At 38.3% G+C, this 19,045-nt stretch overlaps 1 protein-coding gene across 10 annotated transcripts in view; it reads left to right on the plus strand.

Moving 5' to 3' along the window:
- The window catches only part of PALS2 (protein associated with LIN7 2, MAGUK p55 family member), a 40,602-nt gene that overhangs the window by 2,195 nt on the left and 19,362 nt on the right, over nt 1–19,045 (plus strand). For 3 of the 10 annotated variants that reach the window (XM_079948017.1, XM_079948019.1, XM_079948022.1), the window contains exons 2-6: nt 499–572; nt 15,502–15,623; nt 17,269–17,421; nt 17,914–18,066; nt 18,654–18,881. In XM_079948017.1, the coding sequence (XP_079804143.1) occupies nt 15,507–15,623; nt 17,269–17,421; nt 17,914–18,066; nt 18,654–18,881 (651 nt within the window). In that variant the 5' untranslated portion in view covers nt 499–572; nt 15,502–15,506. Of the gene's footprint in view, nt 1–498; nt 573–5,057; nt 5,079–15,501; nt 15,624–17,268; nt 17,422–17,913; nt 18,067–18,653; nt 18,882–19,045 lie in introns of those variants that run through there. The other 7 variants (XM_079948020.1, XM_079948021.1, XM_079948023.1 and 4 more) reach the window with 5 other exon arrangements.

The following is a 19,045-nucleotide window of genomic DNA, read 5'->3' on the forward strand; positions in this document are numbered from 1 at the left end:
ACGGTTCAACCATCTCCTTTTTGCTGTTTGTGGACTCCTTGGAAATTATTAATTAGAGCTAGATGTTTATTGCAGCAGGGCATTGTGCCCTGAATGATAATGGAGTTTGGTTTTGGATATATAGGCCACTTTATTTTGTTAAATGTTCTTTTTAGTAGCTGTCTTTTGTATATTAATATTACAGTGACATCTCAATATTTCACTGTATGTACACTGTCTCAGCTGAGCCTTGATCATATCTAGAGTTTTACTCATGGATCATTATTCTGACCATCTTTATGTTGTCAATAATTTAATATGGAGACTGACAGAACCTTGAAGAAGTGACTGTCTGCTGTACTGGGACAAATTTTGCAAGCCAAAAATCTTTATGAAAAGCCTGAATAGCTCTTGTAAAATTGGTACAATAGTGTTTCTTCTAAATGAAGCAGCTGTATTTACAAATGGCAATAAATTAGTATCATGTATTAATTAACTTCCTATTCCCTTTCATTAAAGGGAATGGCTGTGTGGAAGAAAAAATGATGTCTCACGTATTAACCTAAAATCCTGATGAAGACGTGTCTAAGCAGGTGTGTTGCAAGCTTTATTAATGAATTGCAGTGTTAGATATGTATTCATACATAATTTTTTGATATTATTTAACAGCTCATTGAAAATAATTCCTTGTCAGAAAACACTGATAAGAGGAAATCATTTTATGCATACCGCTTAGAGGGTTTAAAAAAAATTATGCTTTATATAAATACTGTTGGAATAAATAAATGACATATGTGGAAAGATGTGCATCTAGGGATGAATTTGGACAAGATTTAAATTATCGAAGCAACTTGTAGATCATAGCACATTATTAGTATGCAGCTGTTGATTGCTGCAAAAAGGACAAGCGAAAATTATGTTTGGAGAGAAAGTATTTTCAGATAGCATGAATATGGAATTTGAAGTATCTAGGGGGCTGTTGGATAAGCCGATTTTAGACCTTAGACGACTTCTTGTGTCTTGTTCACTTTCTCAATCATTTTTAGCCTACTTGGGGAGGGTGCACTGTGTATGTATGATAAGTAAAAACATGTAAATATGGAATATGATATCCGTTCGGTGTCATAGTTTAGAGTTTTGAGAAAAAGGCATAGTGGGATCTAGTGGGGGTCTCAAGGGTATGAACACTTTTAAATGTTGTAAACTGACAAATGATATATTGACTTGTGTGGTAATAGTGTGTTGGGGGGATTGAAATGCTACCAGAACATGTTGCAATCCCCAGAATCATTGCCTTATGATAGTGTTCGTGTTCCTTTCTTAAACTTGAAAGCTGGAGCCATAGTGCAATATGCTGCTTATGAAAGTGGATTTTAGTAAAGGCTAGTAGTTCTGCAAATTGACACTGCATTGATACAATGCCCTGTGGTGTGTTTGCCAATCTTACATCTTTGTCAAATGTGTGATGTGTTTGTCTGATTGTCTTTTGTCACACAAAATCCAGTTGAATAAGTCATTCTCTTATGTCACTGGCCTGTGAGTTTTGTACACACATGGTAATACAATGGTCTGAATCTATACATAGTAGATAATCAATAGGGCTCTTGAAAAACATTTCATTGGAATGTTGATGTTAATAAATGAAATGGGATAGATACAACAATAAAGTCACAAAATCTCATCAAATGTTTTGTATCAATTTAAAAAATATTAACTTTAAATAGTGTTCTTGAAATAAGTGTGTTTCACTGGAACTTCTTATGTGTACTTTGGTGCATATCCTGAAATTAAATCTTAAGTTGACATTCTCTCTGTGTTAATCATCAGTTTAAAGCAAGGATTGGGAACTGGGTGACTTCCAGATGTTGCTGAACTATAAAGACTCTCCTCCCTGGAAGAGAGGGGAGTGGTTGTGGGCGGGAGCCCGAGCTCCGCCCCTAGCAGGGGCGTTAGCCCCCTGCCTCTTCATCTCACCTGGCTGGCGCCCACGCCCCTCGGCAGGCACCCAACCAGGTGCCTCTGAGGGGGCGTTTACAGCAGCCTTTTGCTGCAGCGCCAGCCACTTCTCTGCCTCATTCTTCTAAAGCAAGGATTGGGAACTGGGTGACTTCCAGATGTTGCTGAACTATAACTCACATCATTTCCACCCAGCACCAACAGTGATGGGAGTTACAGTCCAACTATCTGGCAGTTAACAGGGTCCCCTTCCCTTCTTTAAGGCAGTGAAATACTTTTGGAGGGTTAGAAAAGGCAGTTGTAACTTGACATTGCCCATCTGGATTGGGTTAGACCAGAAGTTGTTTTCACGGCCATGCTAAGTGACTATACATCTAAAGCAGGGTTTCCCAAATTTGGGGCTCCAGTTGTTGTTGGACTACAATTCCCATCAGCCCTAGCTAGCAGGAACAGTGGTCAGGGATGATGGAAATTGTAGCCCAAAAGCAGCTGGAGACCCAAGTTTGGGAAGTCCTGATCTAAAGATATTCTAAATGGCAATAATTAGCTTGACAGTCTTTCCTATTACAGTAGCAAGTAGTGTAGCATTGAAGTAGTCTCAGCATTGCAAATAATAAAGGAAACTAAAAACTGACTTTAGCTAATTCAGTAGGACTCTTATAAACCCACCTTACTTGCCAGGCACTGTGAACCTGTGTTCCTCCAGATGTTGCTGGACTACATGGAGAAGGCTGGGCTACATGTTACTCTGGGGTTATCCAAACACTAGTTACTGACAACCCTTACAAATGTTCAGTCAGCCAAGATTCTGCTAATTTAAGGCACTCCATACACCCAGTCAGTCCAAATGATGAAAGTAACAGCAGTTAACAAACCTACTTAGAACCTAATTGTTAGACAGATCTTATATAGATATGGCTGACTCAGATAATCATATATATATATATATCTCAGATGGCTGCTGGTTCTTTGGTGAGAGGCTTTTCATGAATGAATACATCAGATGATATCAAGGCGCAGTGTATATAAGAGAGCCTTTGATGTAAGAGCTGGCAATAAAGCTTGCATAGAATACCAATCTTATTCAGTGGTTGGTGCCACAGATCAGTCTTGTACTGCAAAGGGAAGTTTGGTCAAAATGTATCTCAGAGAAACAAATGTACTGAGTTGTCTTACAGAAGATCTTGATTACTAGGAGCTGACTTATTGCCTAGCACAATGACCTAGAAACTACTATTAGAAGCAGGAGTGATGACCTTTGCTCTGCATTGTTTTGGTTGAAAGAACTTTATTACACTTGGCATGGGGGATATCAGTTTTTCCTATCACCATGTTAAATCTTGCTGTGGAGGATGCAAAACCTTCAGGAGCAGCTTTCAGGGGTGAACTATATGTCATTGGAAGATAAGGTGCTGGAAAACTACACCCATAAAAGAGTCTGGCTCTTGGCCTCTGTTTTAGTTTTCTCTTCCTCTTAATTATTTTGCATATCAAGCAGAGTCAGCAGTATCAAATGGGGCTCACACATTCCCCAAATGCAAATAATAATTCAGTCAAACTTAGAGGAGTTATGCATGTATTGTGAACAAAGGAACTGTACAAAGCCTCCAAAACATGCAGAAAAAACAATGTTAGAGTAAAATGTTGAGGGTTGTGATTAAAATGCTTTTGGCTACAGCCAAATTGCACTGGAAATTGTTGGAAGGACTTTTCATAAAAAAATATTCTGAAAAACCCAGTATATGGAGTTCATTTTGCTGAAACCCTTGGAGGATTCAGATAGTTTGGTGGCATGTTACTTACTTTGCTGAAGCTGTGCTGACACTTCTATGCATGGCATGTACATCTATTTTTAACAATTCTTGCCTTGGTGGTTTCCACCCATAATGCTTGTCAAATGTTCGGTTGATGTCCTGTGTACTGATAGCTCCCTGGGTCCTTTTTGAAAGTTTTATGCTGGCTACCTTCTATTGTCTGATAGGGGCTAACATTTTGTTAAAAGTTAAATTGCCTTGCCATTTCAGATTTTAAGTGACACCTGATTCTTATGCTTTCTTACTATTTAATTGATTTTCCTTTCCTTTCCCTTTATTCCCTCTACATGAATGTATGATTCTGTTGTATTGACGAAGTTGTAGCTTAGGTGGTTAATTTTCTTCAGTAGTGTCTGTGTTGAAACAAATAGAATTTTTAAATTAAGGTTTCTCAGGGTTGCTTTTATGACCTTCATCTAATCTTTTCTGTGTCCTGAGTTAGTGCTGCTACTGAGTGTTCTTAAACAGACATCTTGGTGCCCTTTAAACTATAGTTACCTTGCTAGAGTTGTGTTCTTCCGTTTCATCAATTTGGAGAAGGTTTTTCCTTCTTTAAAGTCTTCCTTTGCTTTGTAGCTCTTCCTTGGCTCTCTTTAATTACCGGTATATTGGTATTTTCTGGCATTTGTCCTTCGTCAAGTGGGGTCTTGATTTTCCAAAATGCATGATATTTGCACCAGTGATACAGATGCAGGTTTGCCTAGGTTACCTGGTCTAGCAAGTGAATATGGATCTTCATAATTTGATTGGATACGTGTATTTCTTTTCCTTTGCATCAATCTTCACATTTTTTTTATTATTTATTTATTAAATTTGTATACCACCCTTCATCTGTAGATCTCGAGGCGGTTCACAGCATAAAAATACAAGATAAAATATTTAATACATAATAACAAGAACAAAACAAACCAGTAATCCCCCTCCCGCAAACTCATTTAAAAGGGCATAAGATGTTAATCATCTTCTGGTTGAAGAGCTGTATAATGAAGGTGCCAGCTAAACCTCCCTGGGGAGAGCATTCCACAAATGGAAAGCCACTGCAGAAAAGGCCTTTTTTCGCATTGCCACCTCCACACCTCTCATGGAGAAGACACATGAAGAAGGGCCTCCTATTTAATCCTTTAGTAATTCCCATGCTCTCTGCAGTAATCTGATTCTCAACTGTGTGTATTTAGGTTTTTTTTTTATCCAATTCTCTTTCTTTCTGGTGCTGTTCTCCTTGAAATTGAATGACTGATACCCTGCTCACATACATGTTGAACTAAATAGTATTATTGTTGTTGCTAGGAGACTTAAGCTGCAATCCTAAACTTACTTGCTTCTTTTGAAGTAAGTACCATTGAAATATTTCTGAGCAAACATTATTAGGATTGGACTGTTAGCAGATTCTCGTTACTATTTGAGTTATTTCTGGTTTGGTTGACTTTCTATTTGTGCCTATCATGAGTTGCCATATGAATGTGTTAAGTTTTTCTCTTGTTTGTGTAGCATTTCTGATTTGTTCCATTTCAGTTCACTATAACCATATGACTGAATTGGTTAGAAGATTGTAGCCAGATCTTTCTGTTTATGATACAAAATTGTCTCCTTCTCCTGTTCCAAATGACCCAGCCTCTGAAGTTCCCTTAACTTTCTTCTTCTACACTAGCATACTTCCCTTTTGAAATATGACCATAATATCATCTTCTCTGAGCCCTTGGCATAATCCCCTTAACCCCCTTTTCTCAGTTCATTCACATAATTTTCTTGGTTAATGGGGTCTGGGCAGCCATGTATTTTACTTCTGCCTGGTTCTGGAAATGAGAGCCCAAACCATTTGAAGGTACAATAAATGTTTGCATTTGTGTGGTGTGTGCTCATTGTTCAGACCTCAACTACATCAGGTACTCTTGTCAAAAAATTGGTCTAGGTTACAAGCTGCCCCACAAGTATGAGTGAGTAAGACACCAGTTTCTAGAAGATGCTTGAAAAGCAAGTGATTTAAGCAAGCAGACTTAACTGCTAGAGTGAAGGCAGAAAGCCTGGAACAGAACTAGGAAATCAACCAAGTGCTCCTACTTATTTAATGGCTTTGTATGAATGACATTGTTTACTCGGAAGTCCTATTGAGTTAATGAGGCTACCAGGTAATTGGGGTTAGGAATGCAGCTTTAGATTGTTTGGAATGTAATTAGACAAGAAATATGAAAATATTTAAGACTGAACTAACACAAAACAGGATGCTGCTAATCAGTCTTACATAGTAGCTCAGTCAACAGTTGCCACATGACACACTTTCATCAACCTGTGTAGGCAGGGTTTGGCAGAAAAGCCATCCTATGTTGGATGACACAAGCTTCAGCTATAGCTCTTGCTGGATTCTTTCCTCTGAGGAGCTTACAACTGTGTTTAAGCCAGACTTGTCCAGAGTATTAATTGAGCTTCTTAGCTGAACAGTGGTTCATTTTTGGGATTCCTACAGCTAAACTGATGACTATGCCAGCTATACAAGGCTGGCTGTTTCCCACCACCTGAGAAATCTGAGTTTGATACAAATTAAATGCACAAATTGTTTGACACACTCTAATCTGCCTTTCAGATAATTGTTTTAACAAACTAAATGTGGATATCTGTTTTCCAGCACAGGGAAGCTTTACAGTGGATGCTCGGGTTGCAAACATGATCCATGCGGGATGCACGTTCGCAACCCACAGCATTCACAACCCACAGCAGCGTATCTGCGCACACACAGGTTGTGATTCAGCGCTTCTGCGCATGCGCAAAGTGTGATTTAGTGCTTCTGTGCATGCATGACTGCAGAAACCAGGAAGTAACCCATTCCGGTACTTCCAGGTTTTGGTGAGTCTGTAACCCGAAAAAACGCAACCTGAAGCCTCTGTAACCCGGGGTATGACTGTAATCACATTTTAATACTGAAAAAGCCCCGTTTGATTTATAGAGTAAACTTTAGACCACTTCCCTCATCAGCAGTTTTTGACGATTGTAAGTTAATTGATGTGGCTAAATACAAGAAATAGCATGTTTTGTTTTGTTTTTAAATACTCATGTCTGGTGTCCCATTATGTATGATACTGAGACAACAAAAGACATGAACCCCACTACTTACAGTGGTAGATTGAGATGAGAAAATTAATTTTAAAGGAATGTGGATTCATTGAAAAATTGTCAAAATGTCTTTCTTTTCAGAAGCACTTCAACTTTCTTTAGTATGTTCACTTCCTCAGTTGTCAGTCTCTTGGAAGCAAGCACTGCTATTGTTCTTTCCAATAAAATTTCTTTAATAATAATCAAAATAGCACATGCATTTGCAGCTCTCAGTTTGAAATTTGGAAGGAAAAAAGTTTTGCCCCTGAAAAAGGATGGAGATAGCCAAGTTTTTAGACATCCAAGTTTAGCCACTGATGATGACATACCACTTACATCTGTACAGATTGAAAATCTGTTGTGCTGCTCATCTGAAAGATTGTAGTCACATTTTTGGTTGGACCCATCTTTTCCTTCAGACATTAGCAGTTACTTAGTCACACACAACAGAAGCAGGAATATTGTTAAAGGTTTGGCTGTTAAATTAGAAAGCCTGGCCATTAATATATATTTATATATATATATATATATATATATATATATATATATATATACACACACACACAGAGGGACGCGGGTGGCGCTGTGGGTAAAAGCCTCAGCGCCTAGGGCTTGCCGATCGAAAGGTCGGCGGTTCGAATCCCCGCTGCGGGGTGCGCTCCCGCTGCTCGGTCCCAGCGCCTGCCAACCTAGCAGTTCGAAAGCACCCCCGGGTGCAAGTTGATAAATAGGGACCGCTTACTAGCGGGAAGGTAAACGGCGTTTCCGTGTGCGGCTCTGGCTCGCCAGAGCAGCGATGTCACGCTGGCCACGTGACCCAGAAGTGTCTCCGGACAGCGCTGGCCCCTGGCCTCTTAAGTGAGATGGGTGCACAACCCCAGAGTCTGTCAAGACTGGCCCGTACAGGCAGGGGTACCTTTACCTTTACCTTTATATATATACAGAGAATTGTTTCCTGCATAGGTACTTTTGTAGCTAAGATTAAAATAAATTTGTCTTCTTGTACAGTCTTCTGACTATGCAACTATAATAAGTGTGGTTAGAAAGTATCAATTAAAAACAATACAGTGTTCAAAGGTTTTTTGGCAGGGTGCTGAAATTAGACTTGAATACATTGATGCAATCTTTCTTATACCTTGATTTATTCTTGATGAGCTGCATAATTTTTGGCAAAAGATTCACTATCATTCCTAACAAAGGGTTTACAATCTTCTGGATAATATTCAAATGGATTTTAGAACATTATTGGTGTTTTCAACAAGAACCAATTTGGCATGTGGGTCTTGGAAGTGGCATACAATTCACTAGTAAAGCAATTAGCATAAGTAACTGAGTAACTGAATGTTAATACAGGATCAGGTGAATTGAACAAGGGTGATTCTTAGTAATAGATGACGCATTTCCTCTGCCCTAATAGGAAGCTTTATTGTTCAGTGTTTTAGGTTTAGCATTGGAAGAGTGTATTTTAAGTGGTGAAAAGCCCGCTCCAGGTTTTGTGAGGAAACTCATTTAGATCTTGAAATCTGGTTTTTGGACTTACTTTGAAACTGAAATTGCCTTAGTTGCCCTTGCAGATTATCAGTGCTAGGGGATGGGCAGGAGGAACATGACCCTATTATCTTTTTTCTTTTTTAACCTATCAGTATCTTATCTTTCTGGACTACCTAACTGGGATATTAGTGGCACAGGTCACAGTGTCCCTGCATCTTGGCTACCACTGAGTCTTATGTTTGCTTTAGGGAGGAAAGACTTCTGTGTGAACTGCATCATGGTTTGTAAAGCTTCTGGGAGGAATCAGTCAAGTGTCAATCTGTCAGTGCTCTTATTACTAGAATTGAAACTCTTGAGGCTGATGCTCCTTTTCAGGCACTGTAATATTTCATTTCCTTTATTTTCCGCTGTAACTATAGGCTTTTTGCAGCTCAGATCTTCTCTGTGTTTATCAGCATGGATTTTCAATAGGTCTGAATCTTACTGCATAATCAGTGACTCCACCAACCCAACCAGCATAATTAAAGTCAGAAACAGGACATGGCTTCCATTGTCATTGTGTGTTCTCTTCCTTCTCCTTGTTTTCCATCCATAATAAGCTTCTTTATATGCTGTATCCTTGGGATTCTCAATCTTTGTTATTTAGGCTCTTTATCATGAGAGCAAAATCACTCAAGATGCCCGGATGTAGCTTTATTTCCCCTCCTGTCACTGTAATTGTGTGCTCCATATCAGTTGCTAATAAGGCACACGTGCAACCAGAGTGCAAACTAATATTTTTCTAGTAATGTTTATTGAATTATTTAGAACTTACTGAACTTGGTGCCGTGTTAGATTTCTTTTGGGATAGTGGTACAGCTTTGATATCTTTTTAGCAACTTTCAGTAGATTTGGCTTCAAGTGACTAAAGGTAGAGTTCTGGTAGCAGTGCAGCCTACTTCTGCGGTCCTTTCATTTTATACATGCAGCTATATAGCGATAGAAATCGCCTATAGCCCTTTGATTACTCCTATTGCTGTGATCATGCCCCTTCCATTTCACAAGCCATAGAAAAACTTTTACAGCTTCAGGCAGTTTTTAACACTTTAATGTATTATTGGAGCATGCATTAAATCAATAGTCTTAGAAGCAGAAGGAAAGAAAAACTATGGCAGTAGGTGATGGCAAAGCAGATGCTGAAAGTTAAATTGTAAAAGTAGCCATTTAAACACTGAAAGCAAGGCTTAAATTTTTCCTTGGAGGACAATTCAGAAAACTTTAAAATGTTGCATGAAATTTTAGCAATTTCTCAGCTTGTGAATGTGTCAGATAAGGAATACACACACTTAGTTGGACATACAGACTTCATTCCAGAGCCTTTCATAATGATAGCATGGATAAGGGGTTCCCTAGACAGTAAGCAGTTTGCTTGGGAAGGGCCCCAGTTTGCATTCTGTATAAGCTGATCATTTCTGTCTCCGACAATTATTTTTCTTGCACGACAGGTCCTTTTGGTTCTGCTCTTTGCACACACACCCCTTTGTACCCATGTGTGCACATACATCTGTGTCCTGAGAACACTTCATGGCATGCATCTGACAAAGTTGGCTCTAATCCATGAAACCTTATGCTACCACAAATCTGTTGCTCTTGAAGGTGCCAGAAGACTCATTAAATGTTCGCAGGAGTCATCTAAAACACTAAGTCATCTAAAACCCCCAAAAGGCATCAGCTAGTAGCAGCTTTGCATCTTTCATGGAAAAAGACCCCTGTGGTGGTTGTTTGTATCCATATATTCATCCCTAGGATCTCCACATAGCTGCTATATATTCTTCAAAATTACTAGAGGCTCTAACCACGATGTAACATTATCTGAAATATAGGGAACTAAACCTTAACTCACCCAGTCCTCTTGAGTACAATTGCAAAATAGAGAAATAGTTGTGGGGTAACACATAACCTATGTTGGCTACAATAGGATGCTTCTTTCAAGCTTATAATGTGGGGAGAGGACCCTGCAGGCACTGTGTTGGTAATCCCTGCTTTAGGAGAATCAATATAGCTGAGTCGTAGAACACATTCTTGGCATGAAATGGTCCTAGGTGCAACCTGGCATCTCAAGACTAAGAACATAAAGGGACCTGCTGGGTCAGACCAAAGGTCCAGTATTCTGTTCCCACATTGGCCAACCAAATGCCTATGGGAAGCCCACAAACAGAAAATGAATGCAATAGCACTCATGTACTATACAGAGGGCTGGAAAAGGCTGACCTATAGGAAAGCAAAGTCTGAAACCCTGGAGAGCTGATGCCAGTCAGTGCAAACACTGAACTAGATTGGCCTGTGGCAACTTGGTATAAGGCAACTTCCTGTGTTCTTTCTTAAATGAATCAAACTATAATACTTGAGTTGATGCCACTTAGACCGAAGCCCTGGTTTTGAATGATCAATAAACTGTGACTCTTGCATGCAGATCAAGGGTCAGCTTGCACTCTGGCACAGCATGTGCTCTATGTTCATAGTAGGGTGCCAGGAGCAAGTCAGATTATCCCTGCTCTCCAAGTTTGGCTGTGGATTTATTCTGTGTATACATATGATCAGTCAACTTATTTGCCCGCTTTTCTGCCTGTCAAACCTGATGTGGCACATTAACATGTTTGCATGCCACACTAATGTGGGAACTGCTGTGAAACAGCGTGGCAGGTGGGAACAAGCCTGGAAGACCATTTTAACATTTGTGACATTTTCAAACTGAGGGCTTGTATTTGTATGGTAGGAGCTGTAGTAACCCAGTTAGGGACCCAATTGGAAATCTAGCAGATAACAAATAATGCTACCGCATCTGTGTCGCTTTCTGATGGGAGTCACTGCTTGCATTGAATTATAAGATTGTTTTCTGTCCTTCAGATGTTCAGTTTTCTCCAGTAGCCTACAAAAGCCATAAATGTCACAGTTGATGTAGAATTGTGGCTGTGATAACAACTGTTCAGCTCGGGAGAACTACATACATGATAAATAGTACTGGCAGATTACTAATGGCAAGCATATTCTAAATATCATGGAGTCCTAATCTATATAGAACATAGTTTTGTAGCTAGGGTGGGAAAATAGAAAGATGTAATCTGTTTAAAGCTTCATTCCTAAGTACATTTACTTAGAAGCAAGTCTCATTATACTCAGCGGGATTTTGGAGTAAGCATGCCTGGAATTGCACTGGGAATTTTGACACTACATAGCTGCTGTGGATTCTGAATAGGTAACTATGCAAGCCTGGAATAAGCAAAGGAGTGGCCTAATTTTGGAAAGCATTTTTTTAAAAGAATGGCATTGGCCATACTTAAATTCATGCGTATGAAACAATATTTAAGACTTTAATATATCCACCGTTCTTTACACGATTCTGCTGGAAGCATTGAATTGAAGCTACTCTTGGTGGAAAAAATGTATCATTTCCTTCAAAATTGTAGAGTAATAGTGTGTGTGTGTGTGTGTGAGAGAGAGAGAGAGAGAGAGAGAGAGAGAGAGAGAACACCTGAAATGAGAAACAGTTGCCTTCAACCTTTTACATTGTACCTTAAGATGAAGAATGTTTGAAATATCCTATGTTTTGCTGTGCCTCTAAAATATGTGGGGAAGGGCCATACCTCAGTGGTACCACATCTGTTTTGAATGCTGTAAGTTCCAGGTTCAATTCCTGGCATATCCAGGTAGGAATGGGAAAGACTCCTCTCTGAAATCCTGACGAGCTGCTGCCAGTCAGTATTGAGATAGACAGACCAGGGCCGTTTTCCTAAGACGTGTGTAGCTTTCAGATTAGACGTTATAGTATCACATGCAATCACATGTAAAGGCTTAGGGTTTATAACCTTGATAAATGTGAATTGGTGTTTCATGTGGAATATGATTGGCATAATTCATGATGGTAAGTAATTGGTTTCTTTAAAGATAACTTGTTTCAAGAGAATTGTATAATTTGTATGTTTACTTTAAAGAAAAGGCCTTAATGCATGGTACTAAGGAGCTATTGATTAATTGCTGAAGGATATTATCACGGCCAGTAGCACGACTAGGCTCAGAAAAAGATTAGACCTATCTAAACTGGTAGTCCTGACTTATAGCTATTAACCAGTATGATGAAGCTCATTTGTAAGATGCCATTAAAACATCGTCTTCCTTAAGCTTAGAGTGAATTACAGTTCCATATAACTTTTCTTGTAATACATGCCCTTAGAAAGAAATTATACTGGCCACCACAGTTGAATATTACATTCTGGGCTGGATGGACATTAACCTAACCTGTTAGGATCATTTATATCCTGCTGAGGAAGTATGTGCTTCCTCACAAAGATAAATGTCGGCCACTGCATTTTAATTGTATAGATTAATATAATTTATACAAGACTGATATTATTGTTGCATACACCGCCACAGCTTGAAAATGGTTGAGATAGTCTTAATTGTGGAGTTTTATATGAACAACTGTTGATAGAAGTCTGATATGAAGTTGTTTTTTTAGAATGGTGGACATGAACATAATGGATTGGGCTGGTTGCCATCTATCTCTGGATTTTGAATAAAGAGAATCAACATTCATTAAAACTGCAGACCTATCCACACACTAAATTATTCTTTTATATGATCCAAATGACGGTGTGTTAAAATAAAGGACAAATGTCTGTTGAGCAAATGAGTTTTGAAGAGCCAGCCCATCTACACACAACAGAGAAAGTCAAAATAACTCTAGAGATACCATGGTGTCCTTCCTTGTTCCAGCTATAGCAACTGGACATAGCCGAAATGAGAAGCTGTTGCTCCTCAGACTTCCAGTGGAGTGGCGAGGATATGAGGCATGATATGAGCAAGCCTGGTGGTAGTGGTATGAATGTGCAAAATTTGTGGATCTGTCCCTGAGATGGGATGGGATGTTGGGGAAAGAAGCCGTGGTGATTCACTGCCAGTCACACTGTAATAGGTTATGTTCTAGCCATGGAATTAATTGGGTCATCTTGGGCCAGTCTCATTTCTCAGAATTGCCTCTACCTTACAGGGTTGTTTGGATTAAATAATTGGAATAGAGAGGCGGTGTCATGCACATGCTCCCAAATTTCTTTGAGGGAGGCTGTTCCAGCCCACTTTCAGACATCTTCTAAAAACTGAACTGTTTAGATAGGCTTTCACAATATGAGTTTTTCTTTAAACCAACCAGTATCTACTGATGCTTTATTCAGTCTATAGGTATCTATTAAACATAATTAAAGACTGATTTTATTGCTACTATTATGTTGTAAGCAGCCTTGTTACATTTTATGAAAGAGCATATTATTCATTTTCTAATAATAATTCATTTGCTTTTATAACAATTAATAGTTATAATGTGGGCTCATGTTGCAAGATGTGTACCTGAAATGGGCCATATCAAATAAATTACAACAGCAAGACTGACTGTGTTTTGTACAATTGGCACAATATAAATTTTCAGGAGCTACTATATATATTGATTAGGATGTGAGCCTTGGGTTTAGTGAAGTAGAATTTTTTGTCCGCCCCCCCCCCCAGTATATTCTCAATTATTATACAAATTGGTTCCAGTAATAGGTATTATACAAACATCATTTGTCCCTACCACATTATTCCCTAAGACAATGGTAACTTCAGTTACTTGGTGAAACATAGCCATTGAGAGACAATTTTAACTGTTTGCCCTGTGAAGAAGTACTTTCTTTTGACTGTCCTGAACTGTCCTTGCAATATTCAGCTTCACTGGATGGCCGCTGTTCTAGTATGTCTGTTTTTGTTCACACCATGCATAATTTTACACACGTCTGTCATGTCCTTCCCCCTTCCTTTTTATTGTTTTCTAAAATAAAAAGCTCCCGGTATTGTAATCTTTCATCATAGGGGACTGGATCATTTGGTTGTCTTTTTGCAGATGTATAATACCTTTTTCTGAGGTGTAGAGACTGGAACTGAACACTATGTAGCTTATACATTTGTCTCAAGCATGTAGAAAACCTGTGGGTGTACACAGACATATTAGATGTGAGAAAAATTTCTGTGCATCTTTCAAGATATTTGAGTTTAAACATGGTGGCAGCTTACACTGGTTGTCTGGGTTTCTTTAGGCAGAACTGGAAAAATATTTTAGATGGCTAGGTGCTAGTATCTGTTTCTTCAAGTTCCAGAACAGCCTGGATTATTAACTTGAATTTTCTGCTATGCCTGTGTTGCTCCCCCTAATCTTTATGTTAACTAGCACAACTGCATTATGTTTTAGAAACCTTAAGAGTGATTGGCAACAACCTTGGTTTATCCACTGAAGAAAAAAATCCCCGTTGCTGTCAGAATTTCTGAAAGCATAATGTGACTGTCATTAGCCTCCTACACATGCTTTCAGTGAGAACTTGTTTGCTAGGAAGAAATGGGATGCATTTGTTAGAAAGTGTGGGTATAGCAGCTATTCCTTAAAACCCAACTCCATTTCACTTTGAGAATGGTACTATATGGCTGAAAAATTGTACTTAGTACAACTGGCAAGAAAAAGAAATAGATTTTTGAAGAAAGGGCTTAATAGAGTGTCTTCTGTTCATCTTATACAATAAAGGCAACTGGATTACAACAGTGCAGAATCTACTGGAATTTTCTCAAATGAGATTTGTGTTCTTAACAGACTTGTTGCTTGTGTTTCTGAAAGGGGTAGCTGCTTTTTCTTCTTGGCTTATTTCTGAACACCGCCATACCTCCTTTTCTCAATATTATGAACTTAAGATGTTTTGTTTAATGGTGGTGGGATTTTTATCAGCTAAAATTTAATGCAACTGTGATTGTATACTTGTGCCTTCAAATACAATTGTGGGCCAGTAATTAAATCCATTTAGGTTCAGCATTACTGACCATGTCGTTTATATCTCTGTTCTAAGCATACAGATTGGTCCACTTACAACAACATACACAGTAACTGGGTTTGAACTGTGCTATAAGCACTAATGATGACTTAGTTTTTTACACACTTATATGTAAACTGTTGAAATGCTTCTTTAAAAAATAGATAATCAGATGATGTAAAACAGTGTGCTTGGGCCTTAAATAGTTTAATGACAGTTTTAAAGGAAAAATCGGCATGCTAAATTTATTTGATTAAGCCTAACTTTTTTAAAAATGAGCTCTTGTTCAACTTCTCCCTTTTCATCTTTGTTTTCAGCAGCAATGCAGCAAGTTTTGGACAACCTTACGGACTTGCCTCCATCAGCAGGAGCTGAAGAAATAGACCTTATTTTCTTGAAAGGAATTATGGAGAATCCTATTGTAAGATCGCTTGCTAAGGTGACAGTGTTGCTTACATATATATATAAATATATATCTATATATATATTATTATTAACTTCAGAATTTAGCATGAAGGTGGGGCTGGAAAGAGCTCAGTATAGGGAGAGTTGCTGGACTTTATCATGTGTGCAGTGGGGTCTAGATTTCTGTGTCTATAATATAACATTTTAGAATGTTGTACTGTTTTATTGTTGTTAGCCGCCCTGAGCCCGGCTTCGGCTAGGGAGGGTGGGATGTAAATAAAAATTATTATTATTATTACCCTCTTGGTATCACTAACAAGATTCTGCAGGGCAATGAGTGTGAAGAACTTGCCTCACACTCACAGCTGAATATGCTTCAGGTCCCTGTGTACAAAGTGATGTTAACCAGCATAGAAAGGGGACTGTAATGTTTTAGAACTGGATTGTAGTATTTAATATTTTAATGTGTTGAAAACCGATTTCAAATTATTTTTCCTTAATAATACAAAGTGATATAGAAACAAAATGAATTATAATTATAAGCCTTTTGAAAGGCCTGAGCATTTCAAGGGGATTTTGTCTGCTCCTTTCAACCCGGTGTTCTACTCTTCCCACAGACACTCTAGATATGTTTCTGGTGACTCCGAGTTCACTGGCAACTATTCCTTAAGGCAGTTTCCCATATTATAGACAGTTAGGATTACAAAATTGTATACATAATTTCAGTAAAGGAACGCTGACCTGTTTTTCTAAAACTTACAATAGTTGAGGATAAATCTATACTTGTGCCAAAAAAATGAATCGAGTAAAGAATCTGATGGCTGCTTAAAGAGAAAAACTAAATATATGAGTTTAAAGTTTCCATATCAGAATTATTGAATGCACTGTTAACAGACTTTTAAAGATAAAATGTGTATATGCTGGAAATCTGGATATCCAAATTACACTTTGTTAGCAACACTTTCCTTGCATCAAGATCTCAAGGATTGTGATTACAATTTATTTGTATGCTGTTTTTTTAGCTCAAAGGCACTCATAGCAATGAAGAGCAGACTAAAGTAATAAAGTGTCATAAATAGATCAGTGAGCAAAACATATACAAAGCAGCACATCACAATTCAGGAAGGCCAGAGAAAACCCTTCCCAATGAGGATTTATGATAGCTCAGTTGGGTAGAGCATGGTGCTGATAACACCAAGATCTCAGGTTCAATCCCCAGATGAGACAGCTGCACATTCCTGCATTGCAGAGGGTTGGACTAGATGATCCTCAGGGTCCCTTCCACCTCTACACTTCTGTGATTTTGGGTAAAAGGTGCTTTCACTAACCATATATCACCCACAGCTGCCAACTTTGTTGGCCTATTTATGCTTTAAGAAATCATTTTCGCATGTATGGTGATGGTGCACAGAATTAAGTGAACACTAGTCACCATAACAGTTGCCAAGGTGAGGGAAAAACCTGCTAACCTTGTTTCTGTGGCTTAGATACAGAGCTGTATGCAAGCCATAGTATCTTGCTTGTATTGCTAGAGGTAGGGGAACCAAATAACTATTCAGAAGATAGAGTTGTATGCTAGACTATCTGAACAAGCAACCAGAGGCAATACAGTTGGAGAAGCAGAGTTGTTAATCAAAAATTTTCCAGTCAATCTAAGGCCTATTTTCCAATCTTCACAGGCTCATGAACGACTGGAAGATTCTAAGCTTGAGGCTGTCAGTGACAACAATCTGGAATTGGTAAATGAGATTCTTGAAGACATCAGTCCATTAATAAACAAAGATGAAAACATTGCAGAGTTGGTTGGTATACTGAAGGAGCCACACTTTTTGGTAAGATTACTTCATTCTTAACAATAAAAAATACTTTTGTTCACTTACTATAATGTATCAAAATCAATTTTCATCTAATTAAAGATAAAACACTGTGTCCTTTATCCAGAGAGTTAGTTATGCTTTGCGCCCTGCTGAAGTGGAAGAAACCTCTGTTAATCTTAAACAATTTGTTGCTCTAGTTTAAATGAGATTTAAGCACCACTTTCTAAATTGCAGAACATGCATAGGAAGAATTACCTTAAAATGAAAACTAGTAAAAAATGATTAACTAGAAGCTTACTGTCTTGCTCTTTTGACATGTGAATTGAGCTTATGAAATTTTGCAGTGTCCACTTGTTCACAGAAGTGTTGAGGAGTTATCACATTTCTCCTTTTCTGACTGTTGGGGCAATTATCACTTAGATAGAAACAAATGCCACTTTAGTAACTAGACTGCTACACTCCATTACATATGTATGTATGTATGTTTGTTTGTTTTGTTTTTTGCAGTCACTCTTGGAAGCCCATGATATTGTGGCATCAAAATGTTATGAATCTCCTCCCTCTAGCCCAGAAATCAATAATTCTTCAGTGAACAATCAGATAGTGCCCGTGGATGCCATCCGTATACTTGGCATTCACAAAAGAGCAGGGGAGCCACTGGTAAGTAAATTATGAAAGAACATTCTGTTTTCCCACCTTCCCTACATACAGAGGGGAGGAATATTTGACATGTCTGTGTGTATTGACTTTCTTGCTTCTCTTAACCTATGTGGTAAGAAGATAAATGCAGTCTCAACTGAAGCTATAGCCTAAGGTGGAACAGAAGTAGGGAAGGGAAAACAAGTGCATCTGAGTAGTTCAGAGTTTTCAAGAGCTGTTCAAACCTTTAGTTGTGTTGGGTAAAATAATGCCATTTACCAGAAACTCCTCAGGGGCCTCGGTAACTGCAAACTTGATTTTATATATGTTAACTGGGTAGCATACATTCTTGCTACCTACACCATGGAATAAACCTTAATGAACTCAGAATTGTCTGGAATCATTGCTGTCAGTTAGCTGAAAGCCTGACAAATAGATTTTTGTTAGTCAGTTCCTTATTTGAAGTACTTTTCGATTTTTGGATTTCAGGAACATAAAAGTTTTAACAACTCTCTTGTGATACGCAATCACAGTCTTAAGAGTCTAGTTTTAAAATGTGGATATATGTTGTAGAGCTAAGCTCTGATGCCCTTCCACTGTTCATTTAGGGTGTGACATTTAGGGTGGAGAATAACGATCTGGTAATTGCAAGAATCCTTCATGGAGGAATGATAGATCGACAAGGTCTTCTACATGTGGGTGATATTATTAAAGAGGTTAATGGTCATGAAGTTGGAAACAATCCAAAAGAGTTGCAAGAACTTCTGAAAAGTATTAGTGGAAGTGTCACTCTGAAGATTCTTCCTAGCTACAGAGATAATATTATTCCCCAACAGGTGAGTAGTATTATGTTTCACTTGAAGGGACTTCATTTGTTTCCTTTCATTTACTCTAATGTTAATTAAATCAACTATTGCAAGGGATAAATTTGGTTATATGTTTTATTTTTTCTTTATATTTGTGTTCGTGTGTGTGTGTGTGTGTATGTATGTGTATATAG

This window comes from Podarcis cretensis (assembly GCF_951804945.1).
Source record: "Podarcis cretensis genome assembly, chromosome: 12".
In the NCBI taxonomy this organism is placed as follows: domain Eukaryota; kingdom Metazoa; phylum Chordata; class Lepidosauria; order Squamata; family Lacertidae; genus Podarcis; species Podarcis cretensis.